This window comes from Pseudophryne corroboree, chromosome 1 (assembly GCF_028390025.1).
Source record: "Pseudophryne corroboree isolate aPseCor3 chromosome 1, aPseCor3.hap2, whole genome shotgun sequence".
Taxonomy (NCBI): Eukaryota; Metazoa; Chordata; class Amphibia; order Anura; family Myobatrachidae; genus Pseudophryne; species Pseudophryne corroboree.
Genome location: NC_086444.1, coordinates 274,952,697 through 274,976,066, shown reverse-complemented (window position 1 = coordinate 274,976,066; position 23,370 = coordinate 274,952,697). Strand labels below are relative to the sequence as shown.

The 23,370-nt window shown below is 45.2% G+C and overlaps 1 protein-coding gene across 3 annotated transcripts in view; it reads left to right on the top strand.

Annotated features, from left to right (window-relative positions):
* Positions 1-23,370, top strand: part of OSBP2 (oxysterol binding protein 2) — a 760,529-nt gene that overhangs the window by 703,352 nt on the left and 33,807 nt on the right. For all 3 annotated transcript variants that reach the window (XM_063964274.1, XM_063964276.1, XM_063964275.1), the window contains one exon: positions 19,516-19,761. In XM_063964274.1, coding sequence (XP_063820344.1) covers positions 19,516-19,761 — 246 coding nt within the window. The remainder of the gene's footprint in view (positions 1-19,515; positions 19,762-23,370) is intronic.

Below are 23,370 nucleotides of genomic sequence, written 5' to 3'. Positions count from 1 at the left end.
GGAAACCAGGGCAAGTTAAAACCTGAGTACCAGAGCAGCAGTGTTGGCAGTAAATAACAGAATGTGGCCTTTCAAAGGAAAGATCTAAAATTGAGAGGGACAAGTTCTACCCTCACTAAAAAAACAAGGTGCCCATACTGTTTGATATAATATTATTCTAACATGGAGTTTATACAGTATGTAACTGTTTCGCTTGCATGCGATATGCCAAATTCAATTCTGGTTTTGACCCACAGATAGGCGTGGGTAGATCTGGCTGTCTCCAAAGGGACGTGATAGCTGATTTAGCTGTGGCCAATATTTGGGAGAATAATTCTGTGGATATTGGGTAGAATAAGAATGGCGTAGCAGCCCCGGTTTGGGGGGAAAAAAGGCTACCATCATGAAACTGAGAAGTCTCTGGATCTTATCCCAAAACAAGACTATCAGTAATACACTATGTATGCTGTCTCTTTAATCTACGTAGCTATTGAGGTACTTTCGATCTTGGATGCTGTATTGCACGTAGCAATTATATTCAGTACAAAACATGCCTGGTTGCTGCTTTCAATTTAACATCCAAAATTGTTGAAGAGACGGCCGCTTTGAAAATAGCTGCAAAGTAAATTTGGTCCCTGGTGTCTAGGTGAGACAGTGCCAAGAGGAGCAAATGTTGCCATGACTTGTCACAGATGGGTGACCCAGTCCTGACATTTTTTTCCCCCTTGTGAAATGTTGAAAATAAAGCAATCTTCAGTTTCTACGCTTGCTTCTGATGTTGTGTAATAAAAACAAAACCAAAAACCTCATTGCCATTCATGAACTTCTTCGGTTTTAGAATCCCATTCAAGTGTATGGAGAGGTAAACTAAGAAAGAAAATCTGGTTTCAGTCTTATATGCAGAAACACAAGACAATTGACCACGTTTGTAAACATGTTGTATGGGGATGTAGTCAGGATGCAGATGGTCACAATACTGATATCGGCATCCCGACTGTAGGAATCCCAACAGTTTCCGCCAGTAAATATTAGGGTTAGGCTGTGGGGAGGGTGAGGTTAGGGTTAGGCTGCGCGGTTGGCGGCCGCCCGTACACACTGAGCGATATGACCGTTCATATCGCTCAGTGACATGACGCAGCGGCCGGCCGTGCATGCAGCTCCTGGACGACAATCCAGATCGAGCATGCATGCACTGCCGACAGCGACGACCATTGCCGACCCGTGGGGAGTGCATCGATCATTCGCTGGCGGCATACGCAATTGCCAAGAAAATGAGCGACGTCGCTCATATTCTCGGCAAGTGTGTATGCACTTTTGGGTTAGGCTGTGGGGAGGGGGAGGTTAGGGTTAGGCTTTGGGGAGGGTAGGGTTAGGGTTAGGGAGAGGGTAAGAGTAATACCGCCTTTACACCAAGAAAGTGGGTCGCAGCAGGGAACCCTGACACGGGAACTACCCGGCTGCGACCCGCATCAGCCTCCATTTAGACCGGAGTCACCAACCAGGCATATTGCCGGGTTGGTGACGTTGCCGGTGACGCGACGGGGGCGGCACTTCGAGATCACATGATCTCCAAGCGCCGCCCGCACATAGAGTGTAAACGGGAAGCCGGGTCACATCGACCCGGCTACCGTTTACACTGCACAGTTTGCCGGGTTAAACACGTGTTCAACCCCGCAACCTTCCCGAGTTGGAATATCGGGTCACTCGACCCGGACTATTCCAACTCGACCTTTTTACACCAGCCAGCAACATGGGTTATGCACGTTCATGTGCAATAACCATGTTACTAGCTGGTGGTGTAAAAGGGGTATAAGTGTTATAGTACTTTCCAAATTGTGTCTGGATTATGACAGCTGTACCCAACCCGTTACAAGTGTTTTACAAAGTGGCCTTGACATTTTGAAGGCCTTCTTATTCACCTGTAGTAAAAAATGTAATCCAGCTATTTAAGAGAACACTTAAGTCCTATACCAGTCTGTCTTGTGTTGTCATTAGAGGGAACTATCCTTTGGTAGTGTTCATTGTGTGTGTTTTTGCTTTCTGGCAACTGTTGACACCCTTATATTCACTTGTGTTTTGTGCTCTGGCTGTTTATATGGCTTTTGGCCCTTTAGCTATTTATTTTCATCTGCCCTATTCAGGAATTTCTCCCCTCAAGAAATTTTAATCTAATATGGCATTGACATTCACAATGTTAACATGGAGAAAGGGGACAGTGGGCCTGATTCAGATAAGGTTGGAGTAATGCACTGATATGGTAATGCAGCAGGAGGTGTCTGGTACAATTAGACGCCTACTGCATGCATTTGTGGTCCAGTACTGCATACTAGGACACAGCATCTGATCACCATCGAAAGACAGAGTTCTTGGCCTCGCCACTCCCGACCCCCTCCCCGCCCTCAAATGGCTGCAGACTGTTGATCACTTGATGTCTGCAGCCGTTCTGCCCCCAATGACGCGTCCTGCACATGTGTTAAGTACTGAACAACGGTGCTTTGCAACATTTAGAGCGGCAGCACTGGGATCTTAATCAGGGCCAGTGTTATGCCAAACCATGTTCGCTCTAGAACTTTAAACATGATGGTAAAGTATCATGTTTAAAGTTCTAAAGCCATCACAGTTACAAGGCTTTACATTACATTTGTACCATGGAGGTGCCAGGTTCAACATACTGTAACACAGTCCTCTTTCTCATTGTTGACATCCTTCTTGAATGTCGATAACTTTACTACATCCCAATATGGTATGTTGCTGAGCCTCTATTTTGGCTGTCTTTGCCACATTGCCATGACTTCTGTTATCTGAGCCCATCTCTGCTCTTGTTTTTCTTCTTCTGAAACATGCACAGAAGAACTTTCATTTAAATATGTGTCAGTGGGTGCCAACCTTGAAATGCTGTAATGAGGTGGTAGTTTTCTGGTAGAATCCCCTTAGCCTTTCTGTGATACAATATCAAGTGGCAGAAGTATGATGCAGTGATAAAAGTGGAGAAGTGTGCCATGGCAACCAATCAGCTTTTAAGCAACCACTTATCAAGTACATTTTATAACATTATGGGACTAATTCAGTAAGGACAGAAAATTCTGCTAATTAGCAGAATTTGCTATCCTTTGGGATGCATGCTGGGGGCGGCCCATCGCTGGGCAAGGCCACCCAGTATGCTGACCGGAGCCTCCCCCACTTCAACAAGGAGAAATTGCGAAGCGTTCACAATTTCTGCTTGTTAGCAGAAACTGTGGAAGCCTCCAGCCGACGCAGCTTGGCTGCGGCTGTAGGAGACTCACCGCCATCTTCCTGATCGCGGCAGCCTCATGTGATGTCACGCAGTCGCCGTGATCACGCCCCTGACACGCCCCTGTTCGGCCGCCTCTGCCCCTGCAATGCTCTGTCTCTTCCCTGGAAACGGAGCATTGCCCGCCCCCCGCCCCCTGCAATGCCAAATACAGATGTTCACAGCATCATCTTACAAACAAGGAGCAGTCAATGCGACTTGTTTGCTGCGAATAGTGTGCCCACGATTGTCTGCGGGCACGTGCATAAATATCCGCTTCCATAGGGAAGCATGGAACATACGCCCACTGTGATTAATCGCGGCAGTCTGCACATAGGTCCTAATTCAGACCTGATCACCGGCGCATGCGCATTTCAGACCTGATCGGCTGCTGTGCGAAAACGCACAGCAGCGATCAGATCTGACTTAGGCCCATAATCACTGCCATGATGCGTATGTGCACGGCAGGCGATCAGGTGCAAGGTGACGCTGGACACATCTGTACAGTGTTTCTGACCAACATGTTCCATTTGTATAATATGAATTGAATAAATGCAAAACTGATAAAGTAAATAATTGTTACTTGTTTATAATATACTGTCGTACACATATTTGTACGACATCTAGCACAGCAATAATAAAGTAGAATGCGTGTTCTACAAGAATATACATTGCACAAGATGTACATTGGGTACATCTACCAAGCAAGAAGATAATACTGACTGCACGTCACTTACTATAATGCAAGCACGCTAAGTCTTTGCTAATAACAGTGAATGAGTACAGTATGAGTGTAGTACTACAATCATAATTGCCAAATGACAAATAGGAAAGGCATGCACTGTGTCTTCATGATTAGAGCAGGGTGTCGCACTCTGCCAGGAGTCTCAGAGGACTGTACTGTAGTCTGTAGTCTCCCAGACAGTCAGGGGTGTAGGCGAGTATGACTACAGTACTGTTAGGGAACAGATGGCTTATCAATACAAAACAATATAATAAAATCAAATCAATAATTGTACAAAAAAGAAATAGCCTTTTACAGAAATGTACCACAGCGACACAAACTAGGGTATTCATCTATCCGCAAATTCGCGGCAATTTTTTGCGCCAATCGGGCGAAAATTGCCGCGAAAATGCTCCGTTTTTCGACCTATTTAATTCCAAACGGGTTTCACGTGAAAATTCTTGCAGTGAAAAGTGCAGGTGAAAATGGGGAAATCAGCCTGTACCCCAAAAAATGCTAAACTAACATAGGAAAACAGAAGAGAAGTGTGTTAGAGATCACATTAGAGCGTTTTTGGGAACTTCAATTGTGTGAAATGGCTGTTATATGCATTTTTTTTTAAAAATGATAGAAAGCAAGTTTTTTTTAGCAAAATAAATGCTCTCATTACATTTGGGGTACATGAAAATGGGTATAAGTATATATTTGGGTCATTTTAGGGTACTTTAAAAAAAAAGTGGAAACAGACCGATTACTCCCATCTGCAAGCCTAAAAACACCTGTCCCACTCATAAAGCACCCCAAATATACCTGTCCCATACCTTGAACCCCAATTTCCATCACTTTGTACTTTTTCACCCCAAAAATGACACGTCATTATTGGCCAATTAAAAATAATTTAAAACCTCAACGTGCCTAATTAGTCATTAAGGGGGAGTTCTGCACCATGGCTCTCATTCCGAGTTGTTCACTCGCAAGCTGCTTTTAGCAGCATTGCACACGCTAAGCCGCCGCCTACTGGGAGTGAATCTTAGCTTAGCAAAATTGCGAACGAAAGATTTGCAATATTGCGAAAAGACTTCTCTGTGCAGTTTCTGAGTAGCTCGAGACTTACTCTTCCAGTGCGATCAGTTCAGTGCTTGTCGTTCCTGGTTTGACGTCACAAACACACCCAGCGTTCGCCCAGACACTCCTCCGTTTCTCCATCCACTCCCGCGTTTTTCCCAGAAACGGTAGCGTTTTTTCACACACTCCCATAAAACGGCCAGTTTCCGCCCAGAAACACCCACTTCCTGTCAATCACACTCCGATCTCCAGAACGAAGAAAAAACTTTGTAATTCCGTGAGTAAAATACCAAACTTCATAGCAAATTTACTTGGCGCAGTCGCAGTGCGAACATTGCGCATGCGCAATTAACGGAAAATCGCTGCGATGCGAAGAAAATTACCGAGCGAACAACTCGGAATGACCACCCATATCCAAACATTTTTACCTTAAAATAGTGACTTTTCCCAACTTTTCACCTGCTTCAGAGTAGGTGAAGTGAAATTAGTGAAAAAATGATCACCGATAAATTTTCCAGGGAAATTGAATAGACTGTAATTGCGTTTCTCGGAAAAAGTCCGGTTTTTCGCGCGAAAACCGGACTTTTCACGCAAAAAGTCCGTTATCGCTGCTAATTGAATATACCCCAAAGTGAGGATATCCTTGTCCTTCCTGCTTGCTTCTCTAGAACTAAGCACTAATCAGAACAAATGCACATTTCATACAGTTGCCAGGAAAATTAAAAACCATGCACAGCGCTGAGATCTTGTAGCCCTGTAAAGGTTTAAATTATTCCTTCTTTTCCTGTTTGCAGCTGATGAATAACTCACACACATGCTAGATGTTAAGTAAAACTTCATAACACGCCTTGGGGAATATCTCTAATAAGGCAGACAAGGTCACTCGCAGAGGTTCTTTTGGAGGTGAGTATGACAACTGCACAGCATGGTTCCTTTTTAATTTGGAGGATTTATTGCATTGGGACCAATGCACAAGCTGCGCAAATGAAACCTTTCATATAGAAATAAAAGTGAGATTTCTGCAGTGTAGGTGGGAAAGTTGATGAGCTCAGTGCACTCATTTTTAAGTCCTATTTTAAGCCCAGCGTCTTGCAAGGAGGAAACATTATCAGTGTCTTCTGTCTGTTACTGACTGTATTAGAAACGTACTCTGCCTGTGTGAATGTGTGTGCTTGTATTTAAACATCAAGGAGAATATCTGTTCTCTATTACCATCTGGCTATAGGGCTGTTTTTCTATTGCTGCTTATCACACACCTCCTATCAATTCTACAATACACAAATCCTTGGTCACGCCCTGCCTTTTCTCAAAACAAAAAATCTTTAAGTCATCATTAAAGTCAGCCAGAATTATCACTGGCCAAATAGTAACAACATTACAATTCTATAATAATTTATATTTATACTAGGCTAAAACTGTCTAGCACAAGATAAATGACCCATAGTGGATGTTATTATTATTATTATTATGCTGTGTATGGGTTTGGGGAGTGGTACCCCCCAGGTCTGGTGGGGCTGGGCCACCTTGGGGTAGCATGCCATATTATTTATTTAGCACTTATGTAACACTCCTATTTTTTCACTAATATTACTCTTTTGAGTATTTTATTAACACCCTTATTTTTGTAGCACTTTCTAACCCATAGCTTCTGCTTCTTTCTTAACACATTAACACTTTAGTATTTCAATGGTGTGCTGCCCTGGGGTGGTCGGGCCTGGGCAAACTTTGTGGGGTCCAAGCCTTGGACCTATGCTTAGTTAGGGACCTCCAGCAATAGAGCAGCCGTGAAGTGGCCTGGAGGCTTATCATATCTTTTGCAAAACATATGTAACGAAGAGCTCTAAATTTCCTATTATTACATAGTATATAGTTCTTCTTACTAACAGCCAGCAGAGTGCGTGGGAAAAATCCCTTTTGTATTTCTTGTCTAGAGTAACCCCCTCCCGCAGCACCTGGGGATTGTTACCAGCTTGATTAGAGCAGTTTTCCACTATTTATTACAAGATAAATGAGGTAATACAATGGCTACCCGGACTATGGATCTACACTAAAAAGGTCTACAGTCAATAGGTCTACCACTAATGGTAGACATGCATTAGGATGTATACCCTTTTAGTGTAGATCTAATAATCCGCACCCAATACAGTGCTTAATATATAAAATTAATAATAATAATTGACATACAGATTTAAAGCACACCTCCCAACGAGTTGGGTATAGGATTCCAGCAACTAGGATGGCAGCGGTCAGAATACCAACACCGGCATCCCGACTGCTTGGAATCCCGGCAGGGGTGCAGGAGGGAGGTACTCATTCTAACCCTCCCCCTAACACTCCCTACATGCAACTTAACCCCAACCCTCCTTCCCCGCGGGATGCAGTTAAAATGCAGCCGAACAGGATCCTGCCAGTCGAAATACTGACACCGGAATCCCGACCAATGGCATAAACCGGGTGTTAAAATACCGGCGGGGATCGGGATCCCGGCGTCAAAATACAGCCAGCCAGAATTCCAATGTAGTTCCAGCGGGATGCGCTCGCGTCCTGCCGCGGGTTGAGCTTAGGTTTAGGCATTACAAGGGGGGTTAGGGTGCTGGGACAAGAAGGTTAGGGTTAGGTACCGGGGAGGGAAGGTTAGGTTTAGGCACTTAGTAGGGGAGGTTAGGGTTAGGCACCAAGCGGGGAGGGTAAGCTTTCTTACTGCTTGGATCCCGACTACATCACCTCCCAACTGCCCTACTTTCAGGTGTTGTAGGATGCACTCTCAAGGTTAATAGATGCGAGCACACAATAGGCCTGAGATCATATGTAGTTAAGGCTTGTGGGGGCCCTCTCTAATAAACTTTATGCTCTGTTACCAGCCAGGGAGGGTGCAGACTGGTCCACATTAGGGCATTGTTAGCGGAACTGTGGTGCCCCCAATGCATGTCACACAATTCCCCTCCAATGTGCCCCCTGTATGCTATACAGTGCCCCCCCAATATGCCACACATTACTCACCTCTGTGGTCAGCTCTTTATCAATCCTTCTGGCTTTCCTCTGTGCTCTCTATGTGTACAGTATATACAGCCCAGAATGGCTCCCGAGTCCCCTCATCAGCGTCACAGACGTGATGTGTAACATGACTTGGATGAGGAGACTCGTGAGCCGCTCTAGGCTGTATGCTCTGTGGGTATAGTATGGAAGGTCGACAGTGTCTAGGTCGTCCACTATTGGTCGACAGTAACTAGGTCGACAGGGTATCTAGGTCGACATGGTCTATGTCGACATGTCAAAAGGTCGATATGAGTTTTGATGGTTTTTTGGTGTTGTTTTCTCCGTACAGTGACCGGGAACCCCAAGTAGTGCACCGCATGGCTCGCTTAGCTTGCCATGCTTCGGGCAAGGTGCCTCGCTCCGCTATCGCTGCGCTTGGCACAGGTTACTATTCCCAATCGTAGTCTGCGTAGATCGTTAAGTATGAAAAAGTTAAAAAAAATAAAAAATTGAGAAAAACACGTCGACCTATAACATATCGACCTAGAGACCCTGTGGACCTTGTTGCTGTTGACCAATAGTTACTGTCGACCTAGAGACCGATCCCATGCTCTGTGCACACTGCTAACAGAACAGAAAACATAGGGGGTAATTCCAAGTTGATCGCAGCAGGAAATTTTTTAGCAGTTGGGCAAAACCATGTGCACTTGAGGGGGGGCAGATATAACATTTGCAGAGAGAGTTAGATTTGGGTGAGTTATTTTGTTTCTGTGCAGGGTAAATACTGGCTGCTTTATTTTTACACTGCAATTTAGATTGCAGATTGAACTCACCACACCCAAATCTAACTCTCTCTGCACATGTTATATCTGCCTCCCCTGCAGTGCACATGGTTTTGCCCAACTGCTAAAAAATTTCCTGCTGCGATCAACTTGGAATTACCCCCATAGAGTCTTGGCAGCCCCTGTCCGGGAACAGGTGGTGCTGGGCACCAGTTCTCGCCAATTGGAGGGTCAGATTGACCATGTGAGGATGGGGGGAGCCTCTGTGTGGGCCTGAGGTATATGATACAGGGGGTGGCTACCCAGATGCAGGCATGTGAAAGGCATGTCGTGGCCAGCATCTAAAGGACAGTTGCAGTGGCAATTATGGTTTAGTTCTGACGGATAGTCTGAGCAGTCATAGGGCTGCTCACATGTTCGATGGTGTATCTTTACGCAGCTGGTGTACAGGAGTTTAATATCATTCAGGCAGAACTATTAATATTCATTGCAGCGTGACACTGTCCTTGTGATGTCACGGTATTAGCAATACAGGAAGTCTGTGCATCCCTGATCCTTTCAGCAGTGTCCTGTGTGTAGGAGAAGTCTAGCCAGTCTGGCCAATGTGACCTTTTTAGAGAAAAGCCTTCTTGTGAATGACTGTCAAGTTACTGTCACATAAGATGGAAACAGACAAAATGTGCAAGAAACGTTTGCTAGTCTATTTTAGGAGATTTATCTGGAGACAAAAACTCTGTCATCAATGTTTTATTATGAGAAGACTTGTATGTACTGTATCACTTCTTTTTTTTTTTTTATTACCCTAACCACACATTTGTTACTGCCAAGCGACAGGCGTGCTTCAGCTGCTATTTTTGGGTCCAGTGGAAATGTGTTTCTGTTGCTCAATCTCTGCATCATAAGCTTTTCTCATTATTTACCTATAGCTACATAAGTTCTAACATGCTTGAATGGATACGTTTATTGCACAGCTGATACCAGGTATGAGCGTGATGGGATTTCTGAGCGTCATCAGTGTATGTGACCAGATTGCAGATAGGACAGTCGGTGCCTGCCAAATCACAGGGAATGAAAAGTCCTCACTGCATCTCTCATCCCTTGAGGATACCTATGTGTCAGAGCGCAGAATGGCAAGATGACTTGGAAGACAGAAAAATCAAAGACTGTTCATTGATTGAGATGCACATCTGGATGGTTGTGTCCAGGATTTGGAGATTATTGGCAGAAAGCTATGGAACTGGTCATGGCAGTAATCTATCTCTGTAATGATAGTATATGACAGTATGCTGAGATGAGAACAATCTAGGATTCTGCTCTTGTTAAATATTTACAAGAAAAAGTTTGAAAGTGAAATGTAGGCTCAGAAATAAATCAATAGAAATGCAATTGAGATCAATATAGTATTAATGAGAGAGTTGTGGTATTAGAAGCAGTGAGAGTAAGATCCAGGTTACGCTGAGCAAGTGAGACTTGATTGACGCTGTGGAACAGTGGAGCTTTACGGTGTTAAACATTTGAAATTCCACAGTGTAAAGGATGCTTGGTTGGTGTGGGTGGGGGTCTTGACACAGGTTAAGATGGCAATATCTGGAATTATGCAGGAAGAACACAAATGTATTCTCCCATAATAAAATCACTTAACCGGATGATGGAAAAACGCTATTTTGGCTATAAATGGTCCAGATGGTCACTACACCTACCAGCCATAACATTAAAACCACTGATAGGTGAGGTGAATAACATTGATTATCTTGTTAAAATGGCACATGTCAAATGGTGGGATATATTAGGCAGCAAGTAAACACTCAGCTCTTAAAGTTTATATGTTGGAAGAAGGAAAAATGGGCAAGCATAACGGTCTGAGTGACTTTGACATGGGCCAAATTGTGATGGCTAGACAAATGGGTCAGAGGAACTCCAAAATGGCAGCTCTTATGGGGTGTTTCCAGTATGCTGTAGTCAGTACCTAGCAAAAGTGATCAAAGGAAGGACAACCAGTAAACATGGGACAGGGTCATGCAAGCCCATGGCTCATTGCTGCACATAGGGAGTGAAGGCTAGCTCGCCTGGCCGTAGCCCACAGAAGAGCTACTGTAGCACTGATTGCTGAAAAAGTTAATTCTGGCTATGACAGAGAGGTGTCAGTACACACAGTGCATCGCAGCTTGATGCATAGCCACAGACCATTCAGAGAGTGTCCATACTGACCACTGTCCACCACCGAAGGGGTCTAAAATGGCCCATGAGCATCAGCGCGAGACCATGGAGCAATGGAAGAAGGTGGTCTAGTCTGATGAATCATGTTTTGTTTTGCATTATGTGGACAGCCAGGTGTATGTAATTTACATGGAGAATAGATGGCACCAGCATGCACTATGTCAAGAAGGAAAGCCAGTGGAAGCAGTGTGATGCTCTGGGCAATATTCTGCTGGGAATCCTTTGGTCCTGGCATGTGGATGTTACTTCAACAGGTACCACTTACCTAAACAGACCAAGTACACCCCTTAATGGCAACGGTATTTTTTTCATAGCAGTGGTCTCTATCTGCAGGAAAATACACCCTGGTACACTGCAGTTGTTCAGGAATTGTTTAAAGAACATGACAAAGAGTTCAACGTGTTGATTTGGCCTCCAAATGCTCAATTCAATTGAGCATCTGTGGTATATGCTAGAAATAAAAGCCTGAGCCATGGTGGCCCAACCTCCCAACCTACAGGACTTAAAGGATCTGTTGCTAACATCTTGCTGCTAGATACCACCTGTCTTCTGGAGTCCATACCTCGACAGGTCAGAGTTGTTTTGACGTATGTCTGGATTCCGGGTGTCGGTATTTCACCAGCTGTCGGGATTCCGACGTCGGTCTGCTGAATGCGGGATCCTGACAGCCGATATATTGTCTGCATCCCTTTAGAATAGTATGTATATCAGTGGTAACTGGATGCTGTCGTGCCTCTGTAAATATCTTAACCCCTGTAAAAATATTCTGATGTCTGGGGTGTAATACATTATACCAGCGGTCAGGATGCTGGCAGTCACATGACTAACACCGGTATCCCGATAATTAAAATGCCGACAGGGAATGGGGTAATTATTTTACTTCTCCCTTGTCCACTACCCTAACCCGCCTGGGGTGGTGGCTAGGGATAAGACTCGTCGGGATGGAGGCCAAGGCTACCCCTCCCTCTAGTGCCTATGATTGTGAATAGTAGCCTGTGGCGAGCGCAGCAGTACCAGAACGAGCCACCTTGCCCAAAGCGTGGTAAGCCAAGTGTGGCAGACGAAGCGAGCCCGCAAGGGAACACCTTTTCACTAATTGGGGTCACATATGGGTAAACCTACAAAATAACAACCACCCCAAAAAAATTGTGACAGTATTTTTGTGTTGACTTTTTGAACCTGTTGACCTTTTGTACTGTCTACCTTTTCCATGTTGACCTTTTGACCTTGTCAACCCAATGCATAGCGACCATATGGTGTTGACCTATTAACTGACAACATATTTATTGTCAATCTTTTAATCCACACCCACTGGCTGGACTCAGATAAAATTGTGTCCAGCAATACATGCCAAGACTCTGTGCATGTCTGCACTCTCCATCTACCCTATCTACAATACTGCCATCATCCAAATCACGCTCTGCTTCCTAAAGGCAGAGGAACTTTTTTTGTTACTGTTCCTGTCTACAGTAATGTAAGTGCAGTGTGTCTCTGGTTTTGGTCATCAGTCCCCTGGAGCAAGATAGTGCCAGGTGCATGTAAACAATGAATGCCTGGAGGAGCGTCTGTGAAATTGAAACTGGGGAGAACACTGGACATGGGGGGTCATTCCGAGTTGATCGCTCGTTGGCTAGTTTTAGCAGCCGTGCAAACGCTATGCCGCCGCCCACTGGGGAGTGTATTTTAGCTTAGCAGAAGTGCGAACGCATGTGCAGCCGAGCTCTGCAAAAACAGTTTGTGCAGTTTCAGAGTAGCTCTGAACCTACTCAGCGCTTGCGATCACTTCAGCCTATTCATGTCCGGATTTGACGTCATACACCCGCCCAGCCACGCCTGCGTTTTTTCAGACACGCCTGCATTTTTGCACACACTCCCTGAAACCGGTCAGTTGACACCCAGAAATGCCCCCTTCCTGTCAATCTTCTTGTGGCCGTCAGTGCGACTGAAAACTTCGCTAGAACCTGTGCAAAACAAGAATGGGCTTTGTACCCGTACAACGCGCGTGCACATTGCGGTGCATGCGCAGAAAAGCCGTTTTTTAGCCTGATCGCTGCGCTGCGAACAATGGCAGCTAGCGATCAACTCGGAATGACCCCCATGGTGCCTTGGTATCTGAGGAATGAGCCTACGTGTGCACAGGATGTCTACGGTGTTTGGACACCTTTCGTCTCCGATCATTTTAAAAAGCGGCATGACTTACAGTAATTTGCATTGTGGTTGTTAGTGTTCTGTACCAATTCTGACTTTGCTATTTGACTACCTGCTTCACTAATGCATTGTGTTAGTATACAGAGGCGGATTTAGACCTCATGCGGCCCTAAGCAAGACACCGATTTGGGGCACCTCTTCCTCAAACAATCCACAGTGTGCCCCTCTCCACCCACCAATTGTAGCAGACAGGTCCCCGGATGGTTGTTGTATTGATTATTATTTATTACCAGTTATTTATATGGCGCACACATATTCTGCAGAACTTTACAGAGAATATTTGGCTATTCACATCAGTCCCTTCCCCAGTGGAGCTTACAATCTATATTCCCTACCACATGTACACATTCACGCTAGGGTTAGGTTTGTTGGGAGCCAATTAACCTACAGTATCTGTATATTTTTGGATTGTGGGAGGAAACCGGAGTACCCGGAAGGAACCCACGCAAGTACGGGAGAATATACAAACTTTACACAGTTAGGGCCATGGGGGGTCATACCGAGTTGTTCGCTAGCAGATTTCGGTCGCTGCTCAGCGATCAGGCACTTCTGCACATGCGTATGCGGCGCAATGCGCACACGCGTCGTACTATTACAACGAACAATGTAGTTTTACACAAGGACTAGTGAAGCTTTTCAGTCGCCCTGCTGGCCGCAGAGTGATTGACATGAAGTGGGCGTTTCTAGGTGTCAACTGACCGTTTTCAGGGAGTGTTCGAAAAAATGCAGGCGTGTCAGGAAAAACGCGGGCGTGGGTGGGCGAACGCAGGGCGTGTTTGTGACGTCAAAACAGGAACTGAATAGTCTGAAGTGATCGCAAGCGCCGAGTAGGTCTGGTGCTACTCAGAAACTGCACAAATTTTTTTTTAGTAGCCGCTCTGCGATCCATTCGTTCGCACTTCTGCTAAGCCAAAATACACTCCCAGTGGGTGGCGGCATAGCATTTGCACGGCTGCTAAAATCTGCTAGCGAGCGAACAACTCAGAATGACCCCCATGGTGGGAATTGAACCCATGACCTGAGTGCTGTGAGGCAGTAATGCTAACCATTACACTGTTCGTGCTGCCCTTAAAATTACAACTGGCAGCTACAGTATCTAGTCACTGACAGCCTGCCAGAAGTATTCAGCCAGCCCAGCACTCTGACATTTTCAGCAGAAATCAGAAATGCCCTCCGGACTCCATGATCTGTCAGCGAGCCCCGTGGGACCTACCAGTCCATTGCGTCTGCCTTGGTGTGTGCCTCCTCCCCAGCCATGATTGTAGCAGGCGGATGTTAGACACTGTACTTAAAATAACGCTGTCCACCCACCATTCCCCACTCCCACCTGATTGGAATTTGAAGAAGTAGGTGAATGTTATATAAAATAAAGTACACTGGAACACCTCATGTTTTTTTCTGTGCACATCCCGGCTCTTCTCTCTGAGGGCGGGATGTACTAAAGGGAAAATGCAGTAAAACCCCGTTTTCGGGGTTTTTATTGCATTTTCATATGTACTACTACCCGGCCGCCAGGTTTTCGGTGCGGAGGGTAACGCCAGCATTACCCTATAGAAGCCTAATCCTGAGGGATCCAACCGGATCCCCTCCTCGCCCCCCTGTGTACTTCTGGGTGGAGTAGGCCTCCGTCCGTAACTCTGTCCACAGCAGTGACGTGCAGTGGGGTGAGGCAGGTGAGGCAGAGCCTTTCCTGTCATACTAACGTTTGTGCCAGAGTTTTGATTGTATAAAATATATGAAAAATACAAAGAATATGTTTGAAATATCTTGTTTGCATTATTCTAATAATTTTTATATCCAAAACTCTGGAGTAAAAAGTAAATGACAGGTGAGGCAGTGCCTCACCTGTCTAACTTTTCCGCACATCTCTGATCAAAACTCACCAAATTTCCAGGAGTTTATACTGCTGCACCTGTGTATAATGCCCAGATGTACGCTTTGGGTCATATATTGCATGTAAATCTGACTCCGGTACCAGCCAGTGCCTCCTGAGCTATTTAGCTCACCGCACGTCCCTGGACCACAGGTAGGCTTCCGTCCAACTCCTGGCACCCCCAGTGAGATATCCTGCCTAGCCGCCCTCCTCCTCCGGCCCCGCCAGAAGGGCAGCCAGCCAGTCTTCATGCCGCAACAGCGCTGTACAGGGACCTCCTCTCCTGACCCCAGGCTGCACTGATTGGTGGATCGTGTGCTGACAGCAGTGGGGGTGGAGCCGGCGTCTGTCCCTCCTTCCCCTGGAGTTACAGTGCGGGTAAGCGGCTTCCTTCCTCCAGCAGCAGCTGGCATCGCAAAAGACAGCTCTTATCGGTGAGAGCTGTCCTTTGCTATACTAATCGCATATGTTAGTACAGATGCAATTAGTATGTAGGCGAAGTGTGGCTGAATACTCCGCCACACCATAGTACATCCCGCCCTGAGCATGACTGGTCACACGCAGAGTACTGCAGGACTGGAGACGCAGGCATGCGCTGGAGCCGGCACCCAACAGCTGTCTAATCACTGACAGCCTGCTGGGAGTATACAGCCAGACCAGCTCTCTGACAATTTCAGTGAAGCTGATGGTTCGTCAGAAATGCCCTTTATACAGCCTTGTCGGCAGCCCCCCTGGGACCAGCAGGGCCCCCTGAGTCCAACAGGGCCCTAAGCAGCCGCTTTGCTTGCCTTGTGGTAAATCCTCCTCTACCAAAGTTTTCCCATCTATAGCTCTAGAACAGTGGTCTCCAACCTTTATTGGGGTGTGAGCTACTTTTGGAAAATAAAACCTCTGAAGGAGCTACCCCCTCTCCCCAATGCCTGTGCGTTCCTGCGAAAGTCAGTGTGGACTCACAAAAGTGGGTGTGTCCTCACAACTACAAGTGCCAGATATACAAATAATGCCTCCCAGCAGTACCAGATACACAAATAATGCTCCCACCAGTGCCAGATACAATTCCCCCGCAGTGCCATTTAAAACCATTTAAAATGCCCCCCGCAGCGCCAGATACCACCCCCCCCACCCCCGCTGTGTCCGATACAGTGCCCCACACAGTGCTAATCCTTGCTGGCTTCTACTGCCACCGGTGCTGCTCTTCCTGTATGAGGGACGGAAGGGGAGGAGAGTGCAGGGTGCGCCTCTCCTGTGATGTCCGGAGAGCGGCTTTGGTGAGGGTGACAGTCTCCGGCGGCGGCGGGCATTTAAAATATGGTGCCGGTAAGTGAGCCAATCAAAACTCGCGGTCTGGCAGCCAATCAGGTGCCGCCACTGCCGGTCCACGAGCTCTGATTGGCTGACGGCCAGCACAATATTAAAAATGAAGGGAGGAGGAGTGCCAGTGACTGCCCAAGCCCGTGCGCTCTGTGAGCTACTGAAAATACTACGGCGAGCTACGGGTTGGAGATCACTGCTCTAGAATATCCCAGCAATACTGCTCCAGCTATTATTCACAAACTTTAAAGCAATTCATAAATTAATTGTATATGTAATTTAAAGAAAACGTAAAATAGTATAAGGAGAACGCAGCTTTGAGCTCTACAAAACTTTCTCCATTCACAATTCAGCTCCAGTCCAGCTCCCATGGGTGTGGATTATTAGACCTGTTGACCTTGTTGACCTAATGCATGTCAACCATTAGTGGTCAACCTATTGACTGTAGACCTTTTTAGTGTAAATCTGTAGCCCGGATACCAGCTTTCATATGCCAGCTACACTTTGGCTCTGGAGGAAAGTTACAAAAAACAATTAGCTCTAATATTGCCCAGTTCTCCTGGTTACAGAGCTAGAACATCAGCCATCCCGGTTATCCCTGTACATTGGAAGTCAGATGTGATCCCCAGTATGAAGGAGTGGACCTCCCGCTTAGAACATTATATGACAATGGAGGACCTTATTTCAACATTAGAAATGAGAAACAATTTTTTGTATAGCTACATGGAACCCTTGGTTGACATATAAAGAATCCGACCATTATAAGTCTTCTCACTAGGAACTACTGAATTTTCTCAATTTTTGGGGTGTTCCCTGGGGACCCACTCTGGCCCTGGGGTTTGGGAGGAGTGAATCTCTCTCTCTCTCTCTGTCTCCTCTTTTTCTTTTTTCTTTCTCCCAGTTATCTCTCTTCTCTTTTATCTTTATCTCACTCCCTATGTTTTCCTTTTTCTTTGGATATTCTATACAGAATCTGATTAACAACATTACTCAAATTCCTTGGTTTGTAATGTTTGATGTGTTTTACAAGATAGTGCATGTCATTTATAGTGAACCGACTCTATAATTGTTTTATATTGTACATGCCTTGTAGATTTATTTAATAACTACAGCATGCTTCTTATGATCTCTGTATTTTGTTCTAATTTTTCAATAAAAATCAATTTGCGGAAAAAAAAGAACATCAGCCATCCCTAGTACCGATGTTCTGTCACTAACGTCTCATACCCACTTGTGGTTGTTGTTTTTTTTTTTGCATTTTAAAAAACTAATAAAATGCATTTGTTTACTTGCATATTTTCTATCACTTTCTGGAAAACAGAAATGTTGTCAAAATGCATGAGTCTACATTAAATGTAGAAAATAGATCAAAATTATTTCTGATCCGTGTTCTATAATGATATTGGTGGTCCTCAGTGGCGGAACTAGCGAGCGGTGGGCCCAGGTGCGACAAAATGCTTTGGCCCCCCCCCCCCCCCCCCAAGTCCACCCCCTCACCCCTGGAGAGGATCTGGTGAGGGGGACCTGCTCAGGGCCAGAGAAATGGATACCTAGCAACAGTGCCGTAACTAGACATTTTAGCACTGTGTGCAAGAAACGGCATCGGAGCCCCACCCCTGCATGCAAAACAGGGGCAGTGTGCGCCGTAGGCGCGCGCAATAATACATAGTGGCGTGGCTTCGTGGGGAAGGGGTGTGGCCACAAAATAATACCAATTCATAAAACGGTGCACAGTAGTCTCCATTATTCAAATTACGCCGCACAGTAGAACCACTACACCAGGTAGAGACCCTTTTACACCTTACGGCGAACAGATTCCTCTTTTTACACATTACGGCAGACAGCGTCCCCTTTTTACACATTACGGCAGACTACGTCCCCCTTTTTACACAGTACGGCAGACAGCGTGCACTTTTTACACATAACGGCAGACAGCGTTCCCTTTTTACACATAACGGCAGACAGCGTTCCCTTTTTACACATAACGGCAGACAGCGTGCCCATGTTACACATAGCGGCAGACAGCGTGCCCTTGTTACACATAGCGGCAGACAGCGTACACTTTTTACACATAACGGCAGATAGCGTGCCCTTGGTAAACATAGCGGCAGACAGCGTACACTTTTTACACATAACGGCAGACAGCGTGCCCTTTTTACACATTACGGCAGGCAGATTCCCCCTTTTTACACATTACGGCAGGCAGATTCCCCCTTTTTACACATTGCGGCAGGCAGATTCCCCATTTTTACACATTGCGGCAGGCAGATTCCCCCTTTTTACACATTGCGGCAGACAGAAGAAAGAAAGAAAGAAAGAAAGAAAGAAAGAAAGAAAGAAAGAAAGAAAGAATGAATTATACTTACCCTCTCCGCTGGCTTAGGCTCCTCGGTGCAGCTTCTGGTCACTCACGATTCCCGGGCAGGAGAGAAGGAGGAGGAGGGAGGTGGAGGAGGGAGCCGCAGCAGCGCTGTGTTATTGGTGGAGGCGCTGCTGCTGCTGCCCCTCTGCTTCACTATAGTCTGTTTTCAGAAGACAGCCTATAGTGAAGCAGAGGGGCAGCAGCAGCAACCAGTAACAAAGCGCTGCTGCGGCTCCCTCCTCCACCTTCCTCCTCCTCCTTCCCCCGTACCGCTGCTCCTCTACTCTCCTCTCTGGGCGGCTGTGCGCTGCGGGCAGCGGTTGCCCGCAGCGCACAGCGGCATGTAATGAGTCAGTTTGACTCATTACATGCTATGGGCCCCTGGACAGAGGCGGGCCCCAGTGCAACGCACTGGTTGCACTGGCGGTAGTTCCGCCTCTGGTGGTCCTAACATGGTCCTATTAAGTCTGCACTTTGAATATTTTTCCTCCTTCCACAATGCAAATTTCCAGCTGGACCCGTAATGTTCACAAACATAGCTACAGAGCGTGAGAATGCATTAATGTACTGGATGAATAGGCGCATAATGAAATACAATACAGGGAACCACTTTTTTGTTACAGGTAATGGTCTGCCTTTTTGTTTTCTTTCTTAGAGTAGAAAAAACTCAAACTATCTGGTTTTATTTTATAAACATCTGTCTTCTCTTATTTTGCACAACCTTATGTTTGTTTATTTGCATTATAGGTTAATTTCAATGAGCCACTCTCCATGCTACAGAGACTCACTGAAGACTTGGAGTACCATGAGTTGCTGGACAAGGCAGCAAAATGCGAGAATCCAATAGAACAGATGTGCTTTGTCGCCGCTTTCTCTGTGTCTTCCTATTCCACCACAGTTTATCGGACTGCAAAACCATTCAATCCTTTATTAGGAGAAACGTATGAACTGGACCGACTAGAGGATTTAGGATTCCGATCAATTTGTGAGCAGGTGAGGAGAACCAGAGCTGCTATTAGGTTATATGGAACATGCAAACCCATGCTTAGGCCCTTCCATATCACACATGCCAATGTGGGGTTGTGATATGTTGTAACACAGACAGAAGAGTAAGGAGGTCATAAAAACATAGAATTTGAAGGCAGATTAGAACTACTTGCCCCTTTTTAAATCATACTGTTACCTTAAACCCTATTTGATCCTTATTTCTTTGTAAGGTCTTGATAAGATACATGGTGGAGCTGTCTGCTTAATGATACAAACTAACAATGCACACAAGCTGACCAACTGTATTCACATACATGCTGTAAAATCAGACTGGAGATGACAAATGCACCCAATGGGGTTTAATTACAAAAAACCCCGGAACTTCTGATTGTGGCTGTGCCACCTTTTGCAGATATAACCGCCAAATTGGTCTTTTTTTCTACACTATGTAGGCAAAAGTGTCCAATCACTTTTGTCTACATAGTGTACAATGGAAATCAAATATTGTTCGGGAAGTACTTACCAACACTGTTGCAGAAGTTCTCACAAATATGTTGTACTTGGAGGTTGCTTTGCTTTCACTCTTCTGTCTATCTAACTCAAATCAGCTCGATAGGTGCAACCAATCGGTATACTATGCTAGATAAACGATAGCTTGAAGCTGGTTGGTTACTATGGGCAACTTTTCTACAAAATATATATATTTCACCTATATCTTTGGTTCCATTTTCACCTAGAGCCTTTTATATCATTAAGACTTGGAAATTTGAATAAAAACATAACACAATCATAAACAGATAGGTAGCAATCACATGTATATAAAATAAAGATCAGTATTCAATTATTTCAGCCCCCTTCAACACCCGTTCTGTTTCTGCTGACGGGTGTGGTATCATCATTTCAGCTCCCTACCGCCGGGGTAGCAAGGCGTCCTAACCCTTTACACAGCTAAACCTGATTATTATAGGCGCGATAATGGGGATCACTTTAGAAAGGAGATCGGGTGTGATATATCATTTGAATACCAAAGCGTTTACATTGACCATTTACATCAAAGCTCATTAAAACATTTACACGACCACAGTATAGGAGGTCGTATACATTACGGGAAGCTTATGCATTTGCAGGTGTAGAAGACCCACACGGGAGTCTGCCATCTTCCAAAAGCTTATCGTGCATAGTACTTACAACAAGTGACAATTTATGTAATGTAAAGGAATGTAACAGATTTGTAATTTGCATTTAATTTGCCATTTTTACTGCTGATTTGAGTTCTTTATATATTTTACACTTTATATTGTATAGCAAAATATCTCACTGTTCATTTATGTCTGGAAAATGTTTTCTGCAGCTTACAGTGCTTACATTGTATACAGTGTCTGTGTCACATTTTACTTTATGCTGGTTTATCTACAACATCCCAATCAATACAAGCTGATAAGCGCTTACGCACGGTATGTTACTTATCCATCCTCAGCTAAGATGAGCTGCAGATAGGTCTAATTACCTTAAGCTTTCATTAAGCTTGCAGACAGGACTTCTTACACATATCTAAATCAATATTGAACGATTTGGGAATCTTTAAAGCCAAGACACTGTCATTTTTCCAAGTAAGACTACTGAAAATCTGTACGTTTTAAACCACTTTAATTCCACAGGCTAATAACACACAGCACCTGCATCCCTTATGTCCACAATCTACTAACACACAGCACCGTCATCCCTTATGTCCACAATCTACTAACACACAGGACCTGCATCCCTTATGTCCACAATCTACTAACACACAGCACCTGCATCCCTTATGTCCACAAGATACTAACACACAGCACCTACATCCCTTATGTCCACAAGATACTAACACACAGCACCTGCATCCCTTATGTCCATAATCTACTAACACACAGGACCTGCATCCCTTATGTCCACAATCTACTAACACACAGCACCTGCATCCCTTATGTCCACAATCTACTAACACACAGGACCTGCATCCCTTAATGTACACAATCTACTAACACACAGCACCTGCATCCCTTATGTCCACAATCTACTAATACACAGGACCTGCATCCCTTATGTCCACAAGATACTAACACACAGGACCTGCATCCCTTATGTCCACAAGATACTAACACACATGACCTGCATCCCTTATGTCCACAATCTACTAACACACAGGACCTGCATCCCTTATGTCCACAATCTACTAACACACAGGACCTGCATCCCTTATGTCCACAAGATACTAACACACAGCACCTGCATCCCTTATGTCCACAATCTACTAACACACAGGACCTGCATCCCTTATGTCCACAATCTACTAACACACAGGACCTGCATCCCTTATGTCCACAATCTACTAACACACAGCACCTGCATCCCTTATGTCCACAAGATACTAACACACAGGACCTGCATCCCTTATGTCCACAAGATACTAACACACAGGACCTGCATCCCTTTTGTCCACAAGATACTAACACACAGCACCTGCATCCCATATGTCCACAATCTACTAACACACAGGACCTGCATCCCTTATGTCCACAATCTACAACACACAGGACCTGCATCCCTTATGTCCACAAGATACTAACACACAGCACCTGCATCCCTTATGTCCACAAGATACTAACACACAGGACCTGCATCCCTTATGTCCACAAGATACTAACACACAGGACCTGCATCCCTTATGTCCACAAGATACTAACACACATGACCTGCATCCCTTATGACCAAAAGATAATAACACACAGCACCTGCATCCCTTATGTCCACAATCTACTAACACACAGGACCTGCATCCCTTATGTCCACAATCTACTAACACACAGCACCTGCATCCCTTATGTCCACAATCTACTAATACACAGGACCTGCATCCCATATGTCCACAATCTACTAACACACAGGACCTGCATCCCTTATGTCCACAATCTACTAACACACATGACCTGCATCCCTTATGTCCACAATCTACTAACGCACAGGACCTGCATCCCTTATTTCTACAATCTACTAACACACAGGACCTGCATCCCTTATGTCCACAATCTACTAACACACAGCACCTGCATCCCTTATGTCCACAAGATACTAACACACAGCACCTGCATCCCTTATGTCCACAATCTACTAACACACAGGACCTGCATCCCTTATGTACACAATCTACTAACACACAGCACCTGCATCCCTTATGTCCACAATCTACTAACACACAGCACCTGCATCCCTTATGTCCACAAGATACTAACACACAGCACCTGCATCCCTTATGTCCACAATCTACTAACACACAGGACCTGCATCCCTTATGTACACAATCTACTAACACACAGCACCTGCATCCCTTATGTCCACAATCTACTAATACACAGGACCTGCATCCCTTATGTCCACAAGATACTAACACACAGGACCTGCATCCCTTATGTCCACAAGATACTAACACACGTGACCTGCATCCCTTATGTCCACAATCTACTAACACACAGGACCTGCATCCCTTATGTCCACAATCTAGTAACACACAGGACCTGCATCCCTTATGTCCACAAGATACTAACACACAGCACCTGCATCCCTTATGTCCACAATCTACTA